This window comes from Palaemon carinicauda, chromosome 30 (genome assembly GCF_036898095.1).
Source record: "Palaemon carinicauda isolate YSFRI2023 chromosome 30, ASM3689809v2, whole genome shotgun sequence".
NCBI classification, from domain to species: Eukaryota; Metazoa; Arthropoda; class Malacostraca; order Decapoda; family Palaemonidae; genus Palaemon; species Palaemon carinicauda.
Genome location: NC_090754.1, coordinates 57,191,406 through 57,214,946, shown reverse-complemented (window position 1 = coordinate 57,214,946; position 23,541 = coordinate 57,191,406). Strand labels below are relative to the sequence as shown.

Sequence of the window (23,541 nt, the reverse complement as noted above, 5' to 3'; positions counted from 1 at the left end):
GAGCATAATTCATAGATAATTCAATCTTTTCATACAAATGGAATTTCAAATCAATACAATTTTACTTTATTTGCTTACTTTACAACAGTATATGTAATTTTTCTTATATCTTGTAAACAACACAAAAAAATATATATAGTTTAAAAGAGAATTATTGATTTCTTTAGTCTTTCAACAATTCTGTAATCTAAACTTTCATCTCCTATCCGGTATCTTTCGTCAACCTTAAGAAATCTTCCACACTCCAGAACCCTCTTTTTTGAAGGTCAGGTAACCACGCCTTCTAATCAGTGAGTATATATTTGGTAGCTCACTAGGATAAGACACATACCATCACAGGTACTTCATCCTTCAACATGATCGCAAAGGTGAGAGGAAAACTTGCATTAAAAGTTCTAGAAGTTTCTAGTAAATTTTCACTATTGATTAAGTCTGTTTTGACCAGATATGAAGTATCATAATTATAAACCCCATAAGAAATTCAAGGTTTCGAGACATTGTACTTATAGGTTATAAGTATTGTAGTATAGTGATGTACTTGGGAATTAACAATGATTTTTTTTCTAAAGGTTATTCTCATGGTCTTGGGCCTCGCTGCCATGGTGGCTGCTGACAGCAGCGAATCCTTCGAATATGCTCCAAGGAGAAGGGTGAGTCATAAATCTTTATAATTAGTCAGCTGTCTTTTCAAATAAGATAAATTCTTTACAGTAAATATTGTTGTATCTAATTAAGTTTAATCAACGACTAATCTCTACATCACTTATAGGCTTCATCTGAGGAGTCCTACGAATCCGGCGAAGCCAAGTACAGCTTCAACTGGGCTGTGGACCACGACCCTTCCAGCAACGAATTCGGACACCAGGAAAGCCGTGACGGAGATGAAACTCAGGGATCCTACTACGTCGAGCTTCCCGACGGTCGTCTGCAGACCGTCAGGTATTTCGTCAATGGAGACTCAGGCTACGTGGCTGAGGTCAATCATGAAGATACCTCCTCAGCCGAGTCAGTTGAGTCTTACGAGAGGCCAAGATACCGGTACTCCTCAGACTCCAACGAATCCAAATAGATCTCTCTCCAGTAATTCCCTGACTCAATATGATATTTGACTGTGCAAAATCCTATCCTCACATTTACTACCAGAAGATGCCAGTAAAGTAATTTGATGAGGTTAATGTAATTTATTTAAATTATTTATTCTGAAATAAACTACCTGAATTTCCCTAGCGATTTACTTCTCCCTTTTCAAAAATGATTGATCAATGAATAATATATGGAAATTGATATTATTGTTGTATAGCCTGCCATGTAATGAGCTTGCAACGTTATTGATGATTCAGTGTGATAATAAATGTCCTTTTGCTTCTATGATAAGAAGTTTTTATGTATTTGTCTATCTATAAATACATGTTTATATATGTGTGTATAACATATATATATATATATATATATATATATATATATATATATATATATATATACATATATATATATATATATATATATATATATATATATATATATATATATATATATATATATATACAGTATCATCTGCAAACAACAACTGATTTACCTCCCATTCATGGTCATTCTCGTCTACCAGTTTTAATCCTCGTCCAAGCACTCGAGCATTCACCTCTCTCACCACTCCCTCAACATACAAGTTAAACAACCACGGTGACATCACACATCCCTGTCTCAGCCCCACTCTCACCGGAAACCAATCACTCACTTCATTTCCTATCCTAACACATGCTTTACTACCTTTGTAGAAACTTTTCACTGCTTGCAACAACTTTCCACCAACTCCATATAACCTCATCACATTCCACATTGCTTCCCTATCAACTCTATCATACGCTTTCTCCAGATCCATAAACGCAACATACACCTCCTTACCTTTTGCTAAATATTTCTCGCATATCTGCCTTACTGTAAAAATCTGATTCATACAACCCCTACCTCTTCTAAAACCCCCTGTATTTCTAAGATTGCATTCTCTGTTTTATCCTTGATCCTATTAATCATTACTCTACCATACACTTTTCTAACTACGCTTAACAAACTAATACCTCTTGAATTACAACACTCATGCACATCTCCCTTACCCTTATATAGTGGTACAATACGTGCACAAACTCAATCTACTGGTACCATTGACAACACAAAACACATATTAACCAATCTCACCAACCATTCAAGTACAGTCACACCCCCTTCCTTCAACATCTCAGCTCTCACACCATCCATACCAGATGCTTTTCCTACTCTCGTTTCATCTAGTGCTCTCCTCACATCCTCTATTGTAATCTGTCTCTCATTCTCATCTCCCATCACTGGCACCTCAACAGCTGCAACATTTATGGACTATGAAAAATCCTTTGATAGTGTACAATGGCCATTTTTATGGATAGTCCCGCATTTTTATGGAATTCCTCTTAAATATATAAATTTTATTAAGTCTGTTCATGAGCATAGCGAGTGCAAAGTTAATACTAATGGAGTCTTATCCAATGAACTGCCAGTGAACAGCGAAGTACTCCAAGGGAATGTGTTGTCACCTATCTTGTTTATCTTCATCATGGATTTTGTAATGTGTAGAACAGTGGAGATGGTGGAGAAAGATTGGACTGGATTGATGATAGGAATTTAGCAGACCTAGACTATTCCAATGATACTGTCCCTGTTAGCAGAACACCAAAGGATTTGCAATGCTTACTTACCAGAATGCATGAAATACCACAAGAGGTTAGGCTGAAGATAAATAGAAGAAAGACAGAGATGATGGGATTGGAGTATGCAATGGAAGATGATATATCATTGGAAGGAGAAAGAATGAATGAGGTAGAATCATTTAAGTATTTAGGAACTATGATCTCCAATACAGGGTCCTTAGAATTACTTTAGTGAAATATTGAAAAAAGCAAATCAGACAATTGCTAGGTTAACTAAAATTTAGAAATCAAATCAACTGAAATTACATATGAAAATCAGACAATATATCAGTTTAGTGAGATCAGTGTTACTCTATGAACATGACATATGGTGTGACAATGTAACAATCTCCAATAGATTTAGTAGATTTGAGAACAAAACCCTCAGAATGGTATTGTGAGTTGAATGGCAGGAGAGGATTAGAAATATAACAATAAAAGAGGTTACTCGAGTGCCATATGTGAGTGAGATCATGATGAGGGGTAAATGGAGATGGTTTTGGGCATGCTTTTCGCACTCCCAAAGAGAGATTAGTTCACCTAACGTTCAGCTGGGCTCAACGAGGCACTAGGAGAGTTGAAGACCCAGGTCTACATGGCTGAGGACTATGAAGACGAAGTATGAGATGATGAATGGAGAAGTATTGAATTAAAAGCTCAAGATAGAGACGACTGTAAAAATCTAACTGAGGCCCTTTGCGTTAATAGGCGTAGGAAAAGATGATGATGATGATGATTGTATATATATATATATATATATATATATATATATATATATATATATATATATATATATATACATATATATATAAATATATATATATATATATATATATATATAAATATATATAATGTATGTTATTTGTATATATAAACACAAACACACACACACACACACACACATATATATATATATATATATATATATATATATATATATATATATATATATATATATATATATATATACATATATATATATATATATATATATGTATATATATATATATATATATATATATATATATATATATATTCATATATACATATATATATGAATATATATATATATATATATGAATATATATATATATATACATATGTATGTATATATATATATATATATATATATATATATATATATATATATATATATATATTAATCCAAACCACACTAATAGTAACACGTATTCAGCAGGAAAATGACGTATGCGGGATTTATAATGAGCGTAGTATAATGTAAGTTGAATTTCAATTAAATGATTTTTTACTCACATCACTTATGTCATCACACTAAACGTAATTTATCGTGTAAATAAATAGATAAATATATAATCCATTTATAGGGAGTCTTTCAACAATTCTGTAATCTCAACTTTCATATCCCCTCTGCCATCTTTCGTCAACCTTAAGAAATCTTCCAGACTCCAGAACCCTCTTTTTTGAAGGTCAGGTAACCACGCCTTCCAATCAGTGAGTATATATTCGGTAGCTCACTAGGATAAGACACATACCATCAAAGGTACTTCAACTTTCAACATGAATGCAAAGGTGAGAGAAAGAGTGGTATTATAAGTTCCAGAAGTTTCTAGTAATTTTGCACTAATAAATAAATCTGTTTTGCCCAGATATGAATTATCATAACTATAAAGCGCTTAAAAAATTTTAGGTTTAAAGTCATGGTACTTATAGGTTATATGTGTTAGAGTATAGTGATGTACTTGGTATATAACAATGATATTTTTCTAAAGATTATTCTCGTGGTCTTGGGCCTCGCTACCATGGTGGCTGCTGACAGCAGCGAATCCTTCGAATATGCTCCAAGGAGAAGGGTGAGTCATAAATCTTTATAATTAGTCAGCTGTCTTTTCGAATGAAATAAAATCTTTACAGTAAATATCTATGTATCTAATTAAGTTTAATCAACGACTAATCTCTACATAACTTATAGGCTTCATCTGAGGAATCCTACGAATCCGGCGAAGCCAAGTACAGCTTCAACTGGGCTGTGGACCACGACCCTTCCAGCAACGAATTCGGACACCAGGAAAGCCGTGACGGTGACGAAACTCAGGGATCCTACTACGTCGAGCTTCCCGACGGTCGTCTGCAGACTGTCAAGTATTTCGTCAATGGAGACTCAGGCTACGTGGCTGAGGTCAACCATGAAGATACCTCCTCAGCCGAGTCAGTTGAGTCTTACGAGAGGCCAAGATACCGGTACTCCTCAGACTCCAACGAATCCAAATAGATCTCTCTCCAGTAATTCCCTGACTCAATATGATATTTGACTGTGCAAAATCCTATCCTCACATTTACTACCAGAAGATGCCAGTAAAGTAATTTGATGAGGTTAATGTAATTTATTTAAATAATTTATTCTGAAATAAACTACCTGAATTTCTCTCATGATTTTCTTCTCCCTTTTCAAAAATGATTGATCAATGAATAATATATGGAAATTGATATTATTGTTGTAAAGCCTGCCATGTAATGAGCTTGCAACGTTATTGATGATTCAGTGTGATAAAAAATGTCATTTTGCTTCTCTGATAAGAAGTTTTTATGTATTTGTCTATCTATATATACATGTTTATATATATATATATATATATATATATATATATATATATATATATATATATATATATATATATATGTATATATATATATATATATATATATATATATATATATATATATATATATACACTCCCTCAACTGCCCCCAACACTTTGCAACCTTCATTCACTCTCTGACGTACATCTGCTTCCACTCCACCATTTGCTGCATCAAAAGACCCCAAGTACTTAAACTGATCCACTTCCTCAAGTAACTCTCCTATCAACATGACATTCAACCTTGCACCACCTTCCCTTCTCGTATATCTCATAACCTTAGTCTTACCCACATTAACTCTCAACTTCCTTCTCTCACACACTCTTCCAAATTCTGTCACTAATCGCCCAAGCTTCTCTTCTGTGTCTGCAACCAGTACAGTATCATCTGCAAACAACAACTGATTTACCTCCCATTCATTGTCATTCTCGTCTACCAGTTTTAAACCTCGTCCAAGCACTCGACCATTCACCTCTCTCACCACTCCATCAACATACAAGTTAAACAACCACGGTGACATCACACATCCCTGTCTCAGCCCCACTCTCACCGGAAACCAATCACTCACTTCATTTCCTATCCTAACACATGCTTTACTACCTTTGTAGAAACTTTTCACTGCTTGCAACAACTTTCCACCAACTCCATATAACCTCATCACATTCCACATTGCTTCCCTATCAACTCTATCATACGCTTTCTCCAGATCCATAAACGCAACATACACCTCCTTACCTTTTGCTAAATATTTCTCGCATATCTGCCTTACTGTAAAAATCTGATTCATACAACCCCCTACCTCATCTAAAACCACCCTGTATTTCTAAGATTGTATTCTCTGTTTTATCCTTAATCCTATTAATCATTACTCTACCACACACTTTTCCAACTACGCTTAACAAACTAATACCTCTTGAATTACAACACGCATCCACATCTCCCTTACCCTTATATAGTGGTACAATACATGCACAATATCAATCTACTGGTACCATTGACAACACAAAACACATATCAAACAATCTCACCAACCATTCAAGTTCAGTCACACCCCCTTCCTTCAACATCTCAGCTCTTACATCATCCATACCAGACGCTTTTCCTACTCTCGTTTCATCTAGTGCTCTCCTCACTTCATCTATTGTAATCTCTCTCTCATTCTCATCTCCCATCACTGGCACCTCAACACCTGCAACATTTATGGACTATGAAAAATCCTTTGATAGTGTACAATGGCCCTTTTTATGGATAGTCCTGCATTTTTATGGAATTCCTCTTAAATACATAAATTTTATTAAGTCTGTTCATGAGCATAGCAAGTGCAAAGTTAATACTAATAGAGTCTTATCCAATGAACTTCCAGTGAACAGCGAAGTACTCCAAGGGAATATGTTGTCACCTATCTTGTTTATCTTCATCATGGATTTTGTAATATGTAGAACAGTCGGAGATGGTGGAGAAAGATTGGACTGGATTGATGATAGGAATTTAGCAGACCTAGAGTATGCCAATGATGCTGTCCCTGTTAGCAGAACACCAAAGGATTTGCAATGCTTACTTACCAGAATGCATGAAATATCACACGAGGTTAGGCTGAAGATAAATAGAAGAAAGACAGAGATGATGGGATTGGAGTATGCAATGGAAGATGAAATATCATTGGAAGGAGAAAGAATTAATGAGGTAGAATCATTTAAATATTTAGGAATTATGATCTCCAATACAGGGTCTTTAAAATTGCTTAAGTGAAAGATTGAAAAAAGCAAATCAGACAATTGCTAGGTTAACTAAAGTTTAGAAATCAAATCAACTGAAATTACATATGAAAATCAGACAATATATTAGATTAGTGAGATCAGTGTTACTCTATGAACATGACACATGGTATGACAATGAAACAATCTCCAATAGATTTAGTAGATTTGAGAACAAAGCCCTCAGAAGGCTATTGTGAGTTGAATGGCAGGAGAGGATTAGAATATAACTATAAAAGAGGTTACTCGAGTGCCATATGTGAGATCATGATGAGGGGTAAATGGAGATGGTTTTGGGCATGCTTTTCGCACTCCCAAAGAGAGATTAGATCACCAAACGTTCAGCTGGGCTAAAAAAGGCACTAGAAGAGTTGGAAGACCCAGGTCTACATGGCTGAGGACTATGAAGAGCGAAGTAGGATATGATGAATGGAGAAGTATTGAATTAAAAGCTCAAGATAGAGACGAATGTAAAAATCTAACTGAGGCCCTTTGCGTCGATAGGCGTAGAAGAAGATGATGATGATTATATATATATATATATATATATATATATATATATATATATATATATATATATATATATATATATATATATACATATATATGTATATATATATATATATATATATATATATATATATATATATATATATATATATATATACATATATATATATATATATATATATATATATATATATATATTTATATATATATATGTATGTTATTTGTATATATAAACACAAAAACACACACATACATATATATATATACATATATATATATATATATATATATATATATATATATATATATATATATATATATATATATATATATATATATATATATATAAATAGATATATATATATATATATATATATATATATATATATATATATATATATATACATACATATATATATATATATACATATTTATATATACACATATGTATATATTAATCCAAACCACACTAGTAGTACCACGTATTCAGCAGGAAAATGATGTATGCGAGATTTATGATGAGCGTCGTATAAGGTTAATTGAGTTTCAAATAAATGATTTTTTACTCTCATTACTTGTCATCACACTTAACACAATTTATCGTGCAAATAAATCGATAAATATATTATCCATTTATTGGGAGTCTTTCAACAACTCTGTAATCTCAACTTTCATATCCCCTCTGCCATCTTTCGTCAACCTTAAGAAATCTTCCAGACTCCAGAACCCTCTTTTTTGAAGGTCAGGTAACCACGCCTTCCAATCAGTGAGTATATATTCGGTAGCTCACTAGGATAAGACACATACCGTCAAAGGTACTTCATCTTTCAACATGAACGCAAAGGTGAGAGGAAATCTTGCATTACAATTCAAGAAGTTTCTAGTGATTTAGCACTATTAACTAAGTTTATTTTGCCCTGATATGAATTATCATAACTATAAAGCCCTTACGAAATTCAAGGTTTTAAGTCATGGTACGTACATAATATATGTGTTTGAGTATAGTGATGTACTCAGTAAATAACAATGATTTTTTTCTAAAGGTTATTCTCGTGGTCTTAGGCCTCGCTGCCATGGTGGCTGCTGACAGCAGCGAATCCTTCGAATATGCTCCAAGGAGACGGGTGAGTCATAAATCTTTATAATTAGTCAGTTGTCTTTTCGAATGAAATTAAACTATTACAGTAAATATTTTTGTATTTAAATAAGTTTAATCAACGACTAATCTCTACATAACTTATAGGCTTCATCTGAGGAATCCTACGAATCCGGCGAAGCTCGTTACAGCTTCAACTGGGCTGTGGACCACGACCCTTCCAGCAACGAATTCGGACACCAGGAAAGCCGTGACGGAGACGAAACTCAGGGATCCTACTACGTCGAGCTTCCCGACGGTCGTCTGCAGACTGTCAAGTATTTCGTCAATGGAGACTCAGGCTACGTGGCTGAGGTCAACCATGAAGATACCTCCTCAGCCGAGTCAGTTGAGTCTTACGAGAGGCCAAGATACCGGTACTCCTCAGACTCCAACGAATCCAAATAGATCTCTCTCCAGTAATTCCCTGACTCAATATGATATTTGACTGTGCAAAATCCTATCCTCACATTTACTACCAGAAGATGCCAGTAAAGTAATTTGATGAGGTTAATGTAATTTATTTAAATTATTTATTCTGAAATAAACTACCTGAATTTCTCTCATGATTTTCTTCTCCCTTTTCAAAAATGATTGATCAATGAATAATATATGGAAATTGATATTATTGTTGTAAAGCCTGCCATGTAATGAGCTTGCAACGTTATTGATGATTCAGTGTGATGAAAAATGTCCTTTTGCTTCTATGATAAGAAGTTTTTATGTATCTGTCTATCTATATATACATGTTTATATATGTGTGTATAACATATATATATATATATATATATATATATATATATATATATATATATATATATATATATATATCATGTATAATATATGCATATGTTTATATATTCTTTATATAAAGACATGTACGGATATCTATATATACATTTGTGTATATGTGCACAAATAGGAATATTCCATAGCCCTTTTTCTCTCTAGATGGTGGATCCCCTGAAGCTGTTACACTACTGGTACTCCAAATGTACTTATAGGGGAAAGTTGATAGACCTGTCACATCTACAGAGGTAGGAGTTATATGCCTCTAAAACTCATCTTTCCATGGTGATCACACATCCATATACTGACCTAACCTTACGTTGATTAACTTAACGGATAGAAAAAAAAACAAGTCTATATACTGAGCTGACCTGATATATAAAAAAAAACGGTCCATATACTGACCTAACCTTACGTTGATTAACTTAGCGGATAAAAAAAAAAAATAAGTCTATATACTGACCTGACCTGATAGATCGAAAAAACAACGGTCCATATACTGACCTAACCTTACGTTGATTAACTTAACGGATAAAAAAAAACAAGTCTATATACTGACCTGACCTGATATATCGAAAAAAAAACAACGGTCCATATACTGACCTAACCTTACGTTGATTAACTTAACGGATAAAAAAAAAAACAAGTCTATATACTGACCAGACCTGATATATCGAAAAAACAACGGTCCATATACTGACCTAACCTTATGTTGATTAACTTAGCGGATAAAAATAAAACAAGTCTATATACTGACCTGACCTGATAGATCGAAAAAACAACGGTCCATATACTGACCTAACCTTACGTTGATTAACTTAACGGATAAAAAAAAAACAAGTCTATATACTGACCAGACCTGATATATCGAAAAAAACAACGGTCCATATACTGACCTAACCTTACGTTGATTAACTTAACGGATAAAAAAAAAACAAGTCTATATACTGACCAGACCTGATATATCGAAAAAACAACGGTCCATATACTGACCTGACCTGATATTGATCAACTTAGCTGATAGAAAAAAAAAACAGTTCATATAATGGCGTGACCCAACGTTGATTAACTTAGCTGATCGAAAAAACACTGGTCCCTACACTAACATAACCCAGCGTTAATTATATTAGCTGATAAAAAAACAACGGTACATATTATTAAATTAATAAATCATAGAGCTTTGGAATCGCGTTTTCAAAGTCCATGGTTTGATCCAACCGGCTGTCCACCAGTTGACTCAGCCGAGAACGGATAAAAGTGATTGAAGTGTTAGGGGTAAAGGTATACGGTTAACATTGTCATTCTTCAAGACTTGCTAAGACCCGGATGTTGACAATGGAACAGTGTGAAGCATTCAAAAGTTTCTATGGTATATACCATCCATATACCGTCTTCAATTCTCTCATGTAATTCCTTGAGTAAAGATTAGGTTTTCCTTAAAATGTTTAGCGGTCAATTCAGTTTCTAATATACGTGTATCTTGTTACTCGTTAGGGTGAATTCAGAATGCGTTCGCATTCCATTTAGGTGCAAAATATTTTGGAGTGCGGTTGCAGGTCCAATGCCCTCACCTATCCTGACTCCATCCTAATATGTTATGTCCTAGTACTGCTCATATGCAGAGAAGTCAGAACCTGTATGCGGAAACTGCCATAAATTCTTAAACTTAGTTGGGGATCTGAGGACTATTGGCAAACAATTGGATTCTATTTGCTCATCCAATCTTTCTCTATCATAAGAAAATGGCAGTCTCTTAATAATAATCTCTTTCAGAGGTTGAGTGTTTTGATTCAACAACGCAATTGTGTCCCTGAACCAGTATATTTCTTGAAACTTTAATCGTTTTTTCTCTACTGAATTGTCATTTTTTTTAATACTTCAGAAATAGATTTATACGTTCATCTTGTAGGTTGATAAATTATAACTGATGTTTTTTACTCGTCCAATACCCATTGTATACCCATTGTGAATATACACACACACACACATATAAAAATTAGAATAGCGCCAACGTTATCCCTGCGTGTCGTACGAGGCGACTAAAAGGGACGGGACGAGGGGGCTGGGAACCCCCTCTCCTGTATAAAGTTCCTACGAGACATCGACAAAGAGATGGAGCTGGGGGAGAGTGACTGCTCCCCGCACTCTAGTTTTGGGGTGTTTGAATGTGCGTGGATGTAGTACGATAGAGAGTAAAAGATGTGAGATTGAAAGTATGTTTAGAAGTAGAAGGATGGATGTATTGGCCTTGTGTGAGACAAAGATGAAAGGAAAGGGTGAAGTGATGTTTGGTGAAATGTCTGGTAGAGTGTCTGGGATTGAAAGGGGAAGAGTAAGAGAGGGTGTGGCGTTATTGCTGAGTGAATGGATGACAGGTAAAGTAGTGGAATGGAAGGAGATATCATCTAGGTTAATGTGGGTAAGGGTTAGGTTGGGTAGGGAATGTTGGGCGTTTGTCAGTGTGTATGGGCCAGGTAGTGAGAAAAGTGAAGAAGAGCGGAATGAGTTCTGGAATGAATTAACCAGGTGTGTAGAAGGACTGGGTAGAAGGAATTATGTAGTTGTTATGGGTGACTTAAATGCTAGAGTGGGTGCTGGAGAGGTAGAAGGTGTCATTGGGAAGTATGGCGTACCAGGTGAAAATGAGAGTGGTGAGAGACTGGTAGATATGTGTGTTGAACAAGAGATGGTAATAAGTGCTAGCTTCTTTAAAAAGAAAGATAAAAATAAGTATACATGGGTAAGAGTGGCAAATGGAAGAGTAGTAGAAAGGGCATTAATGGATTATGTGTTGATAACTAAAAGAATGTTTGGAAGCTTGAAAGACGTGCACGTGTTTAGGGGTATGGCTAACGGTATGTCTGATCATTTTTTGGTGGAAGGAAAATTAGTTGTAGCAAAAGAGTGGGGGAATAGAGTAGGTGGATGTAAAAGGGAGGTAGTGAGGGTTGAAGAGCTAATAAAACCGGGGGTAAAAAGTAAATATCAGGAAAGGTTGAAAATGGCATATGACGAGGTGAGAGTAAAAGAAACACGTAATTTAGAGGAGGAGTGGAAGTTAGTAAAAGAAAATTTTTTGCAAGTGATGTATGTGGCAAGAAGGTTGTTGGAGGCAGCATGAGGAAGGGCAGTGAATGGTGGAATGAAGGAGTGAAGGTAAAAGTGGAGGAGAAAAAGAGGGCTTTTGAAGAATGGCTGCAGAGTAATAGTATAGAGAAGTATGAAAAATATAGAGAGAAAAAGGTGGAAGTAAAGCGCAAGGTACGAGAGGCAAAGAGGGCAGCTGACCTGAGGTGGGGTCAGGGATTGGGTCAGTCATATGAAGAGAATAAGAAGAAGTTTTGGAAAGAAGTGAAGAGAGTAAGGAAGGCTGGCGTAAGAATTGAAGAGACAGTGAAAGATGGAAATGGAAGGTTGTTAAAAGGAGAGGAGGCAAGGAAAAGGTAGGCGGAATATTTTGAAAGTTTGCTGAATGTTGAGGTTAATAGGGAGGCTGATATAATTGCTGTTCCAGGTGTTGAGGTGCCAGTGATGGGAGATGAGAATGAGAGCGAGATTACAATAGAGGAAGTGAGGAGAGCACTAGATGAAACGAGAGTAGGAAAAGCATATGGTATGGATGGTGTGAAAGCTGAGATGTTGAAGGAAGGGGGTGTGACTGTACTTGAATGGTTGGTGAGATTGTTTAATATGTGTTTTGTGTTATCAATGGTACCAGTGGATTGGGTTTGTGCATGTATTGTACCACTATATAAGGGTAAGGGAGATGTGCATGAGTGTTGTAATTCAAGAGGTATTAGTTTGTTGAGTGTAGTTGGAAAAGTGTATGGTAGAGTATTGATTAATAGGATTAAGGATAAAACAGAGAATGCAATCTTGGAAGTACAGGGTGGTTTTAGAAGAGGTAGGGGTTGTATGAATCAGATTTTTACAGTTAGGCAGATATGCGAGAAATATTTAGCAAAAGGTAAGGAGGTGTATGTTGCGTTTATGGATCTGGAGAAAGCATATGATAGAGTTGATAGGGAAGCAATGTGGAATGTGATGAGGTTATATGGAGTTGGTGGAAGGTTGTTGCAAGCAGTGAAAAGTTTCTACAAAGGTAGTAAAGCATGTGTTAGAATAGGGAATGAAGTGAGTGATTGGTTTCCGGTGAGAGTGGGGCTGAGACAGGGATGTGTGATGTCACCGTGGTTGTTTAACTTGTATGTTGATGGAGTGGTGAGAGAGGTGAATGGTCGAGTGCTTGGACGAGGATTAAAACTGGTAGGCGAGAATGACCATGAATGGGAGGTAAATCAGTTGTTGTTTGCGGATGATACTGTACTGGTAGCAGACACAGAAGAGAAGCTTGACCGACTAGTGACAGAATTTGGAAGGGTGTGTGAGAGAAGGAAGTTGAGAGTTAATGTGGGTAAGAGTAAGGTTATGAGATGTACGAGAAGGGAAGGTGGTGCAAGGTTGAATGTCATGTTGAATGGAGAGTTACTTGAGGAGGTGGATCAGTTTAAGTACTTGGGGTCTGTTGTTGCAGCAAATGGTGGAGTGGAAGCAGATGTACGTCAGAGAGTGAATGAAGGTTGCAAAGTGTTGGGGGCAGTTAAGGTAGTAGTAAAAAATAGAGGGTTGGGCATGAATGAAAAGAGAGTTCTATATGAGAAAGTGATTGTACCAACTGTGATGTATGGATCGGAGTTGTGGGGAATGAAAGCGATGGAGAGACAGAAATTGAATGTTTGAGATGAAGTGTCTAAGGAGTATGGCTGGTGTATCTCGAGTAGATAGGGTTAGGAACGAAGTGGTGAGGGAGAGAACGGGTGTAAGAAATGAGTTAGCGGCTAGAGTGGATATAAATGTGTTGAGGTGGTTTGGCCATGTTGAGAGAATGGAGAATGGTTGTCTGCTAAAGAAGGTGATGAATGCAAGAGTTGATGGGAGAAGTACAAGAGGAAGGCCAAGGTTTGGGTGGATGGATGGTGTGAAGAAAGCTCTGGGTGATAGGAGGATAGATGTGAGAGAGGCAAGAGAGCGTGCTAGAAATAGGAATGAATGGCGAGCGATTGTGACGCAGTTCCAGTAGGCCCTGCTGCTCTGCTGCTTCCTCCGGTGCCTTAGATGACCGCGGAGGTAGCAGCAGTAGGGGATTCAGCATAATGAAGCTTCATCTGTGGTGGATAATGTGGGAGGTTGGGCTGTGGCACCCTAGCAGTACCAGCTGAACTCGGTTGAGTCCCTGGTTAGGCTGAAGGAACGTAGAGAGTAGAGGTCCCCTTTTTGTTTTGTTTCATTGTTGGTGTCGGCTACCCCCCAAAATTAGGGGAAGTGCCTTGGTATATGGATGGATGGATATATATACACACACACACACATATATATATATATATATATATATATATATATATATATATATATATATATATATATATATATATATATATATATATATATATGCGTGTGTGTATGTGTGTATGTATATGTAGACAGACAGAAAGAGAAAGATTAAATTTGCTGAAGAGTCTTATTAAATAAACTCCTTCTATGCACCTAAGCCTCTATGCACCACCTTTTTTTCTTCAAACAAATTATTCATTGCCTTCGGTAACACTCTCAATGCATATCATAGATAGTTATTTAGACTAATTCTTGTATTGCTATATGATATGAGATGAAGGTTCACTAACAAGGGAAAAAAATACTCAAAAGATTATTGCACAAAACTCATTTTATTGATGGAATAGAAGCTTAAATAGATAATAAATACATTCATTTCTTGGTCCTCAAATCATCATCTTATTTGGACTCGTTGGAGTCTGAGGAGTAACGGTATCTTGGCCTCTCGTAAGACTCGACTGACTCGGCTGAGGAGGTATCTTCATGGTTGACCTCAGCCACGTAGCCTGAGTCTCCATTGACGAAATACTTGACAGTCTGCAGACGACCGTCGGGAAGCTCGACGTAGTAGGATCCCTGAGTTTCGTCACCGTCACGGCTTTCCTGGTGTCCGAATTCGTTGCTGGAAGGGTCGTGGTCCACAGCCCAGTTGAAGCTGTACTTGGCTTCGCCGGATTCAAATGACTCCTCAGATGAAGCCTGGAAGATACGAAGATATCAGTTATTGATTCACTTTACTTGCGATTAAGAAAATCTTCATTATTGTAGTTTTATTTTATGTAAAAAGACAGCTGACTAAATACTAGGATCTATGACTCACCCTTCTCCTTGGAGAATATTCGAAGGATTCACTGCTGTCAGCAGCCACCATGGCAACGAGGCCCAAGACCACGAGAATAACCTTTAGAAAAAAAAATAATTGTTATTTACTGAGTACATCACAGTACTCAAACACATAATCTGTACGTACCAAGACTTAAAAACTTAAATTTCTTAAAAGTTTTATAATTTTGATAATTCATATCTTGGCAAAACAGAACTAGTCAATAGTGAAAGATTACTAGAAATTTCTAGAACTTATAATGCCACTATTTCTCTCACCTTTGCGTTCATGTTGAAGGATGAAGTACCTGTGATGGTATGTGTCTTATCCTAGTGAGCTACCGAATATATACTCATTGATTGGAAGGCGTGGTTACCTGACCTTCAAAAAAGAGGGTTCTGGAGTCTGGAAGATTTCTTGAGGTTGACGAAAGATGGCAGAGGGGATATGAAAGTTGAGATTACAGAATTGTTGAAAGACTCCCAATAAATGGATAATATATTTATCTATTTATTTACACGATATATTGCGTTTGCGTTTAGTGTGATGACATAATTATTGAGAGTAAAATATAATTTATTTGAAACTCTACTAACATTATACTATGCTCAATATAAATACAGCATGCATTATTTTCGTGATGAATACGTCATATTATTAGCGTGGTTTGGATCAATATATATATACTGTATATATATATATATATATATATATATATATATATATATATATATATATATATATATATATATATATATATATATATATATAAATATATATATATATATATATATATATATATATATATATGTATACATATATATATATATATATATATATATATATATATATATATATATATATATATATATATATATATATATATAATCATCATCATCCTCATCTTCTTTTCTTCCTATGCCTATTGACGCAAATTTTGCCAGTCATATCTACCTTGAGCTTTAAATTCAATACTTCTCCAGTCATCATCTCCGACTTCGCTCTTCTTAGTCCTCAGCCATGTAGTCCTGGGTCTTCCAACTCTGCTAGTGCCTTGTTAAGCCCAGCTGAACGTTTGGTGGACTAATCTCTCTTTGGGAGTGTGAAAAACATACCCAAACCGTCTCTATTTACCCATATTGATCTCATCCACATATGCTAATCGATTAATCTCTTCTATAATTTCATGTTTAATCTTGTCTTGCCATTTAACTCACAATATCCTTCTGAGGGCTTTGTTCTCAAATCTTCTAAATCCTTTGGAGATTGATTCATTGCCATACCTTGACTCATGTCCATATAGTAACACCGATCTCACTAAACTAATATATTGTCTGATTTTTATATGTAATATCAGGCGATTTGATTTCCAAATTTTACTTAACCTAGCCATTGTCTGATTGGTTTTATTCAATCTTTCACTAAAGTCTAATTCTAAAGACCCTGTATTGGAGATCATAGTTCCCAATTACTTAAATGATTCTAGCTCATTAATTCCTTTTCCTTACAATGATATTTCATCTTCCATTGCATACTCCGTTCCCATCATCTCTGTCTTTCTTCTATTTATCTTCAGCCTAACCTCGTGTGGTATTTCATGCATTCTGGCAAGTAAGCATTGCAAATCCTTTGGTGTTATGCTGACAAGAACAGCATCATTGACATATTCTAGGTCTGCTAAATTCCTATCACCAATCCAGTCCAATCCTTCTCCACCATCTCCGACTGTTCAACACTTTACTAATTCTATGAAGAAGATAAGCAACATAAGTGACAACACATTCCCTTGGAGTACTCCGGTGTTCATTGGAAATTTATTTGGTAAGACTCCATTAACATTAACTTTCAACTTGCTTTGTTTATGAACAGACTTAATAAAATTTACATATTTAGGAGGAATTCCATAATAATGCAGGACTCTCCATAAAATTAGTCGGTGCACACTATCAAAGGATTTTTCATAGTCCACAAATGCCATCAGAAGGGGATTTCTATATTCTACGCATTGCTGTACATGTCTCAAAATGAAAATTTGGTCAGTGCAACTTCTAACTTTTCTAAATGCCACTTTTTTATCTCTCAGCTTTTCATCCATCTTTCTCTCTAGTCTCTTTAAAATGAGCATATTATATATTTTAATAACAACTGGCGTAAGTTCTATGCCTCTATAATAATTGCAATCAGTCAGGTCTCCTTTTTTTGGCCATTTTCACCAACACTCCTAACTCCCATTCATCAGGTTTTGCCTCTTCATGCCACATTCTACAAAATAATCTTGTAAGTACTCTTGGAGTCACTTCATTTTAGGCCAGCATCGTCTCGGTAGTTATCCCATTATATCCAGGGGCTTTCCATCTCCTTAGTTTTTTTTTAGGATAGCTTCAACTCCAAACACACTGAATTCATTCACGGGCGAATCAAGGTCTTCATTAGCTTCAGTTATATCAATCACATTAGTCCCTTCATATCTCCCATTCATAACCTCACTAAAGTGTTCCATCCAACGTTATCTTTCTTCATCTTCTGTTGTTATAACTGATCCATCTCTCTTTTTTATGAGTATACTCTTCTTCTCCTTTAATCCCATAGAGATTTCATTATTAATTCTATGACCAATTCTTACACCATAACCAATTCCTGAATTCATAGCTTTGTCAGCCTCATCTGCTTTACATATATGTATATATATATATATATATATATATATATATATATATATATATATATATATATATATATATATATATATATGTATATATATACATATATATATATGTATATGTATATATAAATATATACATATTTATATATATATATATATATATATATATATATATATATATATATATATATTGAGAGAGAGAGAGAGAGAGAGAGAGAGAGAGAGATAGAGAGAGAGAGAGAGAGAGAGAGAGAGAGAGAGAGAGAGAGAGAGAGAGAGAGAGAGAGCCTTATCTTATTGCCTTATTCTATGTTTGGGTTCCCCCAGGTCCCTCAGTGTGAGGCACCTCGTATATCCACCAGAGAGTTGCTTCTGCATATTCCGGTGCATTTTGCATCTTCCAGTCTTGGATGGTCTGGGATGCATCTTAGGTGTTTATCAAGCTTATTCTTAAACACATCTACGCTCACTCCTGATATGTTTCTTAGATGAGCTGGCAGAACATTAAATAGTCGCTGCATTATCGATGCTGGTGGGTAGTGGATTAATATCCTGTGTGCCATCCTAAGTTTTCCTGGTATAGTTTTGGGCCCTATTAATCTACCTCGGCTTGCTCTTTCTGATATTTTTAGCTCCATGATGTTTTCAGTAATTCCTTCGATTTGTTTACATGCTTGTATTATCATGTAGCGTTTTCTTCTCCTTTCTAGACTGTGAGAGAGAGAAAAGAAAGTAGAAATTACTGAGAACCCTTATGAACAGTCTTAGTAAAAAAAAATCTTTTTATACTCTTCAGCTCCTCTGCACCACTTTTTTTTCTTCAAACAAATCCTTTATTGTCTTCAGTAACACTCTCAATGCATATCATAGATAGTTGTTCAGACCTATTTTTATATTGCTATATGATAGGAAATAAAGGTTAAGTAACAAGGGGAAAAGATGCTCAAAATATTATTGCACAAAACTCATTTTATTAATGGAATAGAAGCTTAAATAGATAATAAATACATTCATTTCTTGGTCCTCAATCATCAACTTATTTGGATTCGTTGGAGTCGGAGGAGTACCGGTATCTTGGCCTCTCGTAAGACTCAACTGACTCGGCTGAGGAGGTATCTTCATGGTTGACCTCAGCCACGTAGCCTGAGTCTCCATTGACGAAATACTTGACAGTCTGCAGACGACCGTCGGGAAGCTCGACGTAGTAGGATCCCTGAGTTTCGTCACCGTCACGGCTTTCCTGGTGTCCGAATTCGTTGCTGGAAGGGTCGTGGTCCACAGCCCAGTTGAAGCTGTAACGAGCTTCGCTGGATTCATAGGATTCCTCAGATGAAGCCTTGAAGGTTTGAAGAGATCAGTTATTGATTCACTTTACTTGCGATTAAGAAAATCTTCATTATTATGGTTTTATTTCATGTAAAAAGACAGCTGACTAATTATAAAGATTTATGACTCACCCTTCTCCTTGGAGCATATTCGAAGGATTCGCTGCTGTCAGCAGCCACCATGGCAGCGAGGCCCAAGACCACGAGAATAACCTTTAGAAAAAATCAGTGTTATTTACTGAGTACATCACTATACTAAAACACATATAATCTGTAAGTACTATGACTATAAACCTTAAATTTCTTAAGGGCTTTATAATTATGATAATTCATATCTGGTCAAAACAGACTTAATCAATAGTGAAAAATTACTAGAAACTTCTAGAACTTATAATGCCACTCTTTCTCTCACCTTTGCGTTCATGTTGAAAGATGAAGTACCTGTGATGGTATGTGTCTTATCCTAGTGAGCTACCGAATATATACTCACTGATTGGAAGGCGTGGTTACCTGACCTTCAAAAAAGAGGGTTCTGGAGTCTGGAAGATTTCTTAAGGTTGACGAAAGATGGCAGAGGGGATATGAAAGTTGAGATTGCAGAGTTGTTGAAAGACTCCCAATAAATGGATAATATGTTCATCTACTTATTTACACTATAAATTGCGTTTAGTGTGATGACATAAGTAATGAGAGTAAAATAGAATTTATTTGAAACTCCACTAACTTCATACTACGCTCATTAAAAATACCGCATACATAATTTTCCTGCTGAATACGTGGTATTATTGGCGTGGTTTCGATTAACATATATATATATATATATATATATATATATATATATATATATATATATATATATATATATAATTATATATATATATATATATATATATATAATTATATATATATATATATATATATATATATGTATACATATATATATATATATATATATATATATATATATATATATATATATGTATATACATATATGTGTGTGTGTGTATCTGCATGTGTTTGTGTTTGTATATACGTATATCATATATATATATATATATATATATATATATATATATATATATATATATATATATATATATATATGTATATATATACATATATATATATACATATATAAATATTTGTGTGTATATATATTCATATATATATATATATATATATATATATATATATATATATATATATATATATATATATATACATATGTATATATATATATATATATATATATATATATATATATATATATATATATATATATAGATAAATATATCATTATCATCATCATCATCATCCTCTCCTCCTAACCCTATTGACACAAGTGGCGTCAGTTAGATTTCACCAGTCGTCTCTATCTTCAGCTTTTAATTCAATACTTTTCCTTATCATCTCCTACTTCGCTCTTCATACTACTCATCCATGTAGGCCTGGGTCTATTAACTCTCCTATTGCCTTGTGGACCCCAGCTGAACATTTGGTGAACTAATCTTTCTTTGGGAGTGCGAAAATCATGCACAAACCATCTCCATCTACCTCTCATCATGGTCTCATCCGCATATGTCACTCGAGTAATCTCTTTAATATTTTCATTTCTAATTCTCTCCTGCCATTTAACTCACAATACCCTTCTGAGGACTTTGTTCTCAAATCTACTAAATCTATTGGAGATTCATTAATTTTCATACAATAACTCATGTCCATAGAGTAACACCGATCTCACTAAACTAATATATTGTCTGATTTTTATATGTAATTTCAGGCGATTTGATTTCCTAATTTTACTTAACCTAGCCATTGTCTGATTTGCTTTTTTCAATCTTTCACTAAATTAATTCTAAAGAAATTCGAAATTATAGTTCATAAATACTTAAATGATTCTAGCTCATTAATACTTTCTTATTCCAATATTTCATTTTCAATTGCTTACTCCGTTCCGATTATTTCTGTCTTTCTTCTATTTATCTTCAGCCTAACCTCGTGTGATAATTCATGCATTCTGGTAGGTAAGCATTGCAAATCCTTTGATGTTCTGCTAATAAGGACAGCATCATCGACATACTCTAGGTCTGCTAAATTCCTATCACCAATCCAGTCCAATCCTTTTCCACTATCTCCGACTGTTCTACTCATTACAAAATCCATGATGAAGATAAACAACATAGGTGACAACACATTTCCTTGGAGTACTCCCGTGTTCACTGGAAGTTCATTTGATAAGACTCCATTAACATTAACTTTCGACTTGCTTTGTTCATGAACTGACTTAATAAAATTTACATATTTAGGAGGAATTCCATAATAATGCAGGACTCTCCATAAAATTGGCGACCACACTATCAAAGGACTTTTCATAGTCCACAAATGACATAAAAATTGTATTTTTATATTCTACGTATTGCTGTACATATCTCAAAATAGAAATTTGGTCAGTGCAACTTTTATCTTTTCTCAATCCCACTTTTTCATCTCTCAGGCTTTCATCAATCTTACTCTCTAGTCTCTTTAGAATAAGCATACTATATATTTTGATAACGACTGTCGTAAGTGCTATGCCTCTGTAATTATTCCAATCAGTCAGGTCTCCTTTTTTTTTGGGGGGGGGGGGCGCATTTTCACCAACACTCCCAACACCCATTCATAAGGGTTTGCCTCTTCATGCCACATCCCACAAAATGATCTTGTAAGTATTCCGGGAGTCACTTCATTTTCAGCCAATATTATCTCGGCAGCTATTCCATCGTATCCAGGGGATTTCCCTCTCCTTAGTTTTTTTAGGATAGCTTCGACTTCAAACACATTGAATTCATTCATGGTCATATCAAGGTCTTCATCAGCTTCAGGTATATCAAACAAATTTCATATCTCTTATTCATAACCTCTCTAAAGTGTTCCATCCAACGTTGTCTTTCTTCATCTTCTGTTGATGTGACAGATCCATCTCTCTTTTTAATGGGTATACTCTTCTTCTTTACCCCCATAGAGATTTCATTGATAATTCTATGAGCAATTCTTACACCTTAGCCACTTCCTGAATTCATAGCTTTGTCACCCTCATCTGCTGTATATATATATATATATATATATATATATATATATATATATATATATATATATATATATATATATATATATATATTTATATATATATATATATATATATATATATACATATATATATATATATATATGTATATATATATATATATATATATATATATATATATATATATATATATATATATATATATATATATGTATGTATGTATGCATGTATGTATGTATATGTAGACAGACAGGAAGAGAAAGATTAAATTTGCTGAGGAGTCTTATTATATAAACTCCTTCTATGCTCCTAAGCCTCTATGCACCACCTTTTTTTCTTCAAACAAATTATTCATTGCCTTCAGTAACACTCTCAATGCATATCATAGACAGTTATTTAGACTAATTCTTGTATTGCTATATGATATGAGATGAAGGTTCACTAACAAGGGGAAAAGATACTCAAAAGATTATTGCACAAAACTCATTTTATTGATGGAATAGAAGCTTAAATAGATAATAAATACATTCATTTCTTGGTCCTCAATCATCATCTTATTTGGATTCGTTGGAGTCTGAGGAGTACCGGTATCTTGGCCTCTCGTAAGACTCAACTGACTCGGCTGAGGAGGTATCTTCATGGTTGACCTCAGCCACGTAGCCTGAGTCTCCATTGACGAAATACTTGACAGTCTGCAGACGACCGTCGGGAAGCTCGACGTAGTAGGATCCCTGAGTTTCGTCACCATCACG

General features: G+C 34.9%; 6 protein-coding genes across 6 annotated transcripts in view; 3 read left to right on the top strand and 3 right to left on the bottom strand.

Moving 5' to 3' along the window:
- Window positions 1–562: 562 nt before the first annotated feature.
- LOC137623167 (pro-resilin-like) lies at window positions 563–1,222 on the top strand. The gene is made up of 2 exons (XM_068353864.1): window positions 563–650; window positions 770–1,222. The coding sequence occupies exons 1-2, from the start codon at window positions 579–581 to the stop codon at window positions 1,067–1,069; spliced, it is 372 nt and encodes a 123-aa protein (XP_068209965.1). The 5' UTR covers window positions 563–578; the 3' UTR covers window positions 1,070–1,222.
- Window positions 1,223–4,240: 3,018 nt separating this feature from the next.
- Window positions 4,241–5,086, top strand: LOC137623161 (pro-resilin-like). The gene is made up of 3 exons (XM_068353859.1): window positions 4,241–4,268; window positions 4,469–4,549; window positions 4,669–5,086. Exons 1-3 carry the CDS (start codon window positions 4,257–4,259, stop codon window positions 4,966–4,968), a joined length of 393 nt encoding a protein of 130 aa, XP_068209960.1. The 5' UTR covers window positions 4,241–4,256; the 3' UTR covers window positions 4,969–5,086.
- A 3,327-nt stretch (window positions 5,087–8,413) lies between these two features.
- LOC137623794 (pupal cuticle protein Edg-84A-like) lies at window positions 8,414–9,296 on the top strand. Its single transcript, XM_068354609.1, has 3 exons — window positions 8,414–8,444; window positions 8,644–8,724; window positions 8,844–9,296. The coding sequence occupies exons 1-3, from the start codon at window positions 8,433–8,435 to the stop codon at window positions 9,141–9,143; spliced, it is 393 nt and encodes a 130-aa protein (XP_068210710.1). The 5' UTR covers window positions 8,414–8,432; the 3' UTR covers window positions 9,144–9,296.
- A 5,932-nt stretch (window positions 9,297–15,228) lies between these two features.
- LOC137623799 (pro-resilin-like) lies at window positions 15,229–16,065 on the bottom strand. Its single transcript, XM_068354612.1, has 3 exons — window positions 16,017–16,065; window positions 15,736–15,816; window positions 15,229–15,614 (listed from the first exon to the last, which is right to left on the bottom strand). Exons 1-3 carry the CDS (start codon window positions 16,026–16,028, stop codon window positions 15,315–15,317), a joined length of 393 nt encoding a protein of 130 aa, XP_068210713.1. The 5' UTR covers window positions 16,029–16,065; the 3' UTR covers window positions 15,229–15,314.
- Window positions 16,066–19,351: 3,286 nt separating this feature from the next.
- LOC137623798 (pupal cuticle protein Edg-84A-like) lies at window positions 19,352–20,202 on the bottom strand. Its single transcript, XM_068354611.1, has 3 exons — window positions 20,138–20,202; window positions 19,858–19,938; window positions 19,352–19,736 (listed from the first exon to the last, which is right to left on the bottom strand). Exons 1-3 carry the CDS (start codon window positions 20,147–20,149, stop codon window positions 19,437–19,439), a joined length of 393 nt encoding a protein of 130 aa, XP_068210712.1. The 5' UTR covers window positions 20,150–20,202; the 3' UTR covers window positions 19,352–19,436.
- Window positions 20,203–23,257: 3,055 nt separating this feature from the next.
- The window catches only part of LOC137623793 (pupal cuticle protein Edg-84A-like), an 813-nt gene continuing 529 nt past the window's right edge, over window positions 23,258–23,541 (bottom strand). The window contains exon 3 of the mRNA XM_068354608.1: window positions 23,258–23,541. This exon is cut by the window's right edge and continues 102 nt beyond it. Within this exon, the coding sequence (XP_068210709.1) occupies window positions 23,344–23,541 (198 nt within the window). The 3' untranslated portion in view covers window positions 23,258–23,343.

Excerpts from the sequence above, each read along its gene's own strand:
- LOC137623167 (XM_068353864.1), top strand. The coding sequence starts at position 579 with ATGGTCTTGGGCCTCGCTGCCATGGTGGCTGCTGACAGCAGCGAATCC. Across the intron at positions 651-769 it reads AATATGCTCCAAGGAGAAGG|GCTTCATCTGAGGAGTCCTA; the intron begins GTGAGTCATAAA and ends CATCACTTATAG.
- LOC137623798 (XM_068354611.1), bottom strand. Across the intron at positions 19,737-19,857 it reads AATATGCTCCAAGGAGAAGG|GCTTCATCTGAGGAATCCTA; the intron begins GTGAGTCATAAA and ends CAAACCTTCAAG.
- LOC137623794 (XM_068354609.1), top strand. Across the intron at positions 8,725-8,843 it reads AATATGCTCCAAGGAGACGG|GCTTCATCTGAGGAATCCTA; the intron begins GTGAGTCATAAA and ends CATAACTTATAG.
- LOC137623799 (XM_068354612.1), bottom strand. Across the intron at positions 15,615-15,735 it reads AATATTCTCCAAGGAGAAGG|GCTTCATCTGAGGAGTCATT; the intron begins GTGAGTCATAGA and ends CGTATCTTCCAG.
- LOC137623161 (XM_068353859.1), top strand. Across the intron at positions 4,550-4,668 it reads AATATGCTCCAAGGAGAAGG|GCTTCATCTGAGGAATCCTA; the intron begins GTGAGTCATAAA and ends CATAACTTATAG.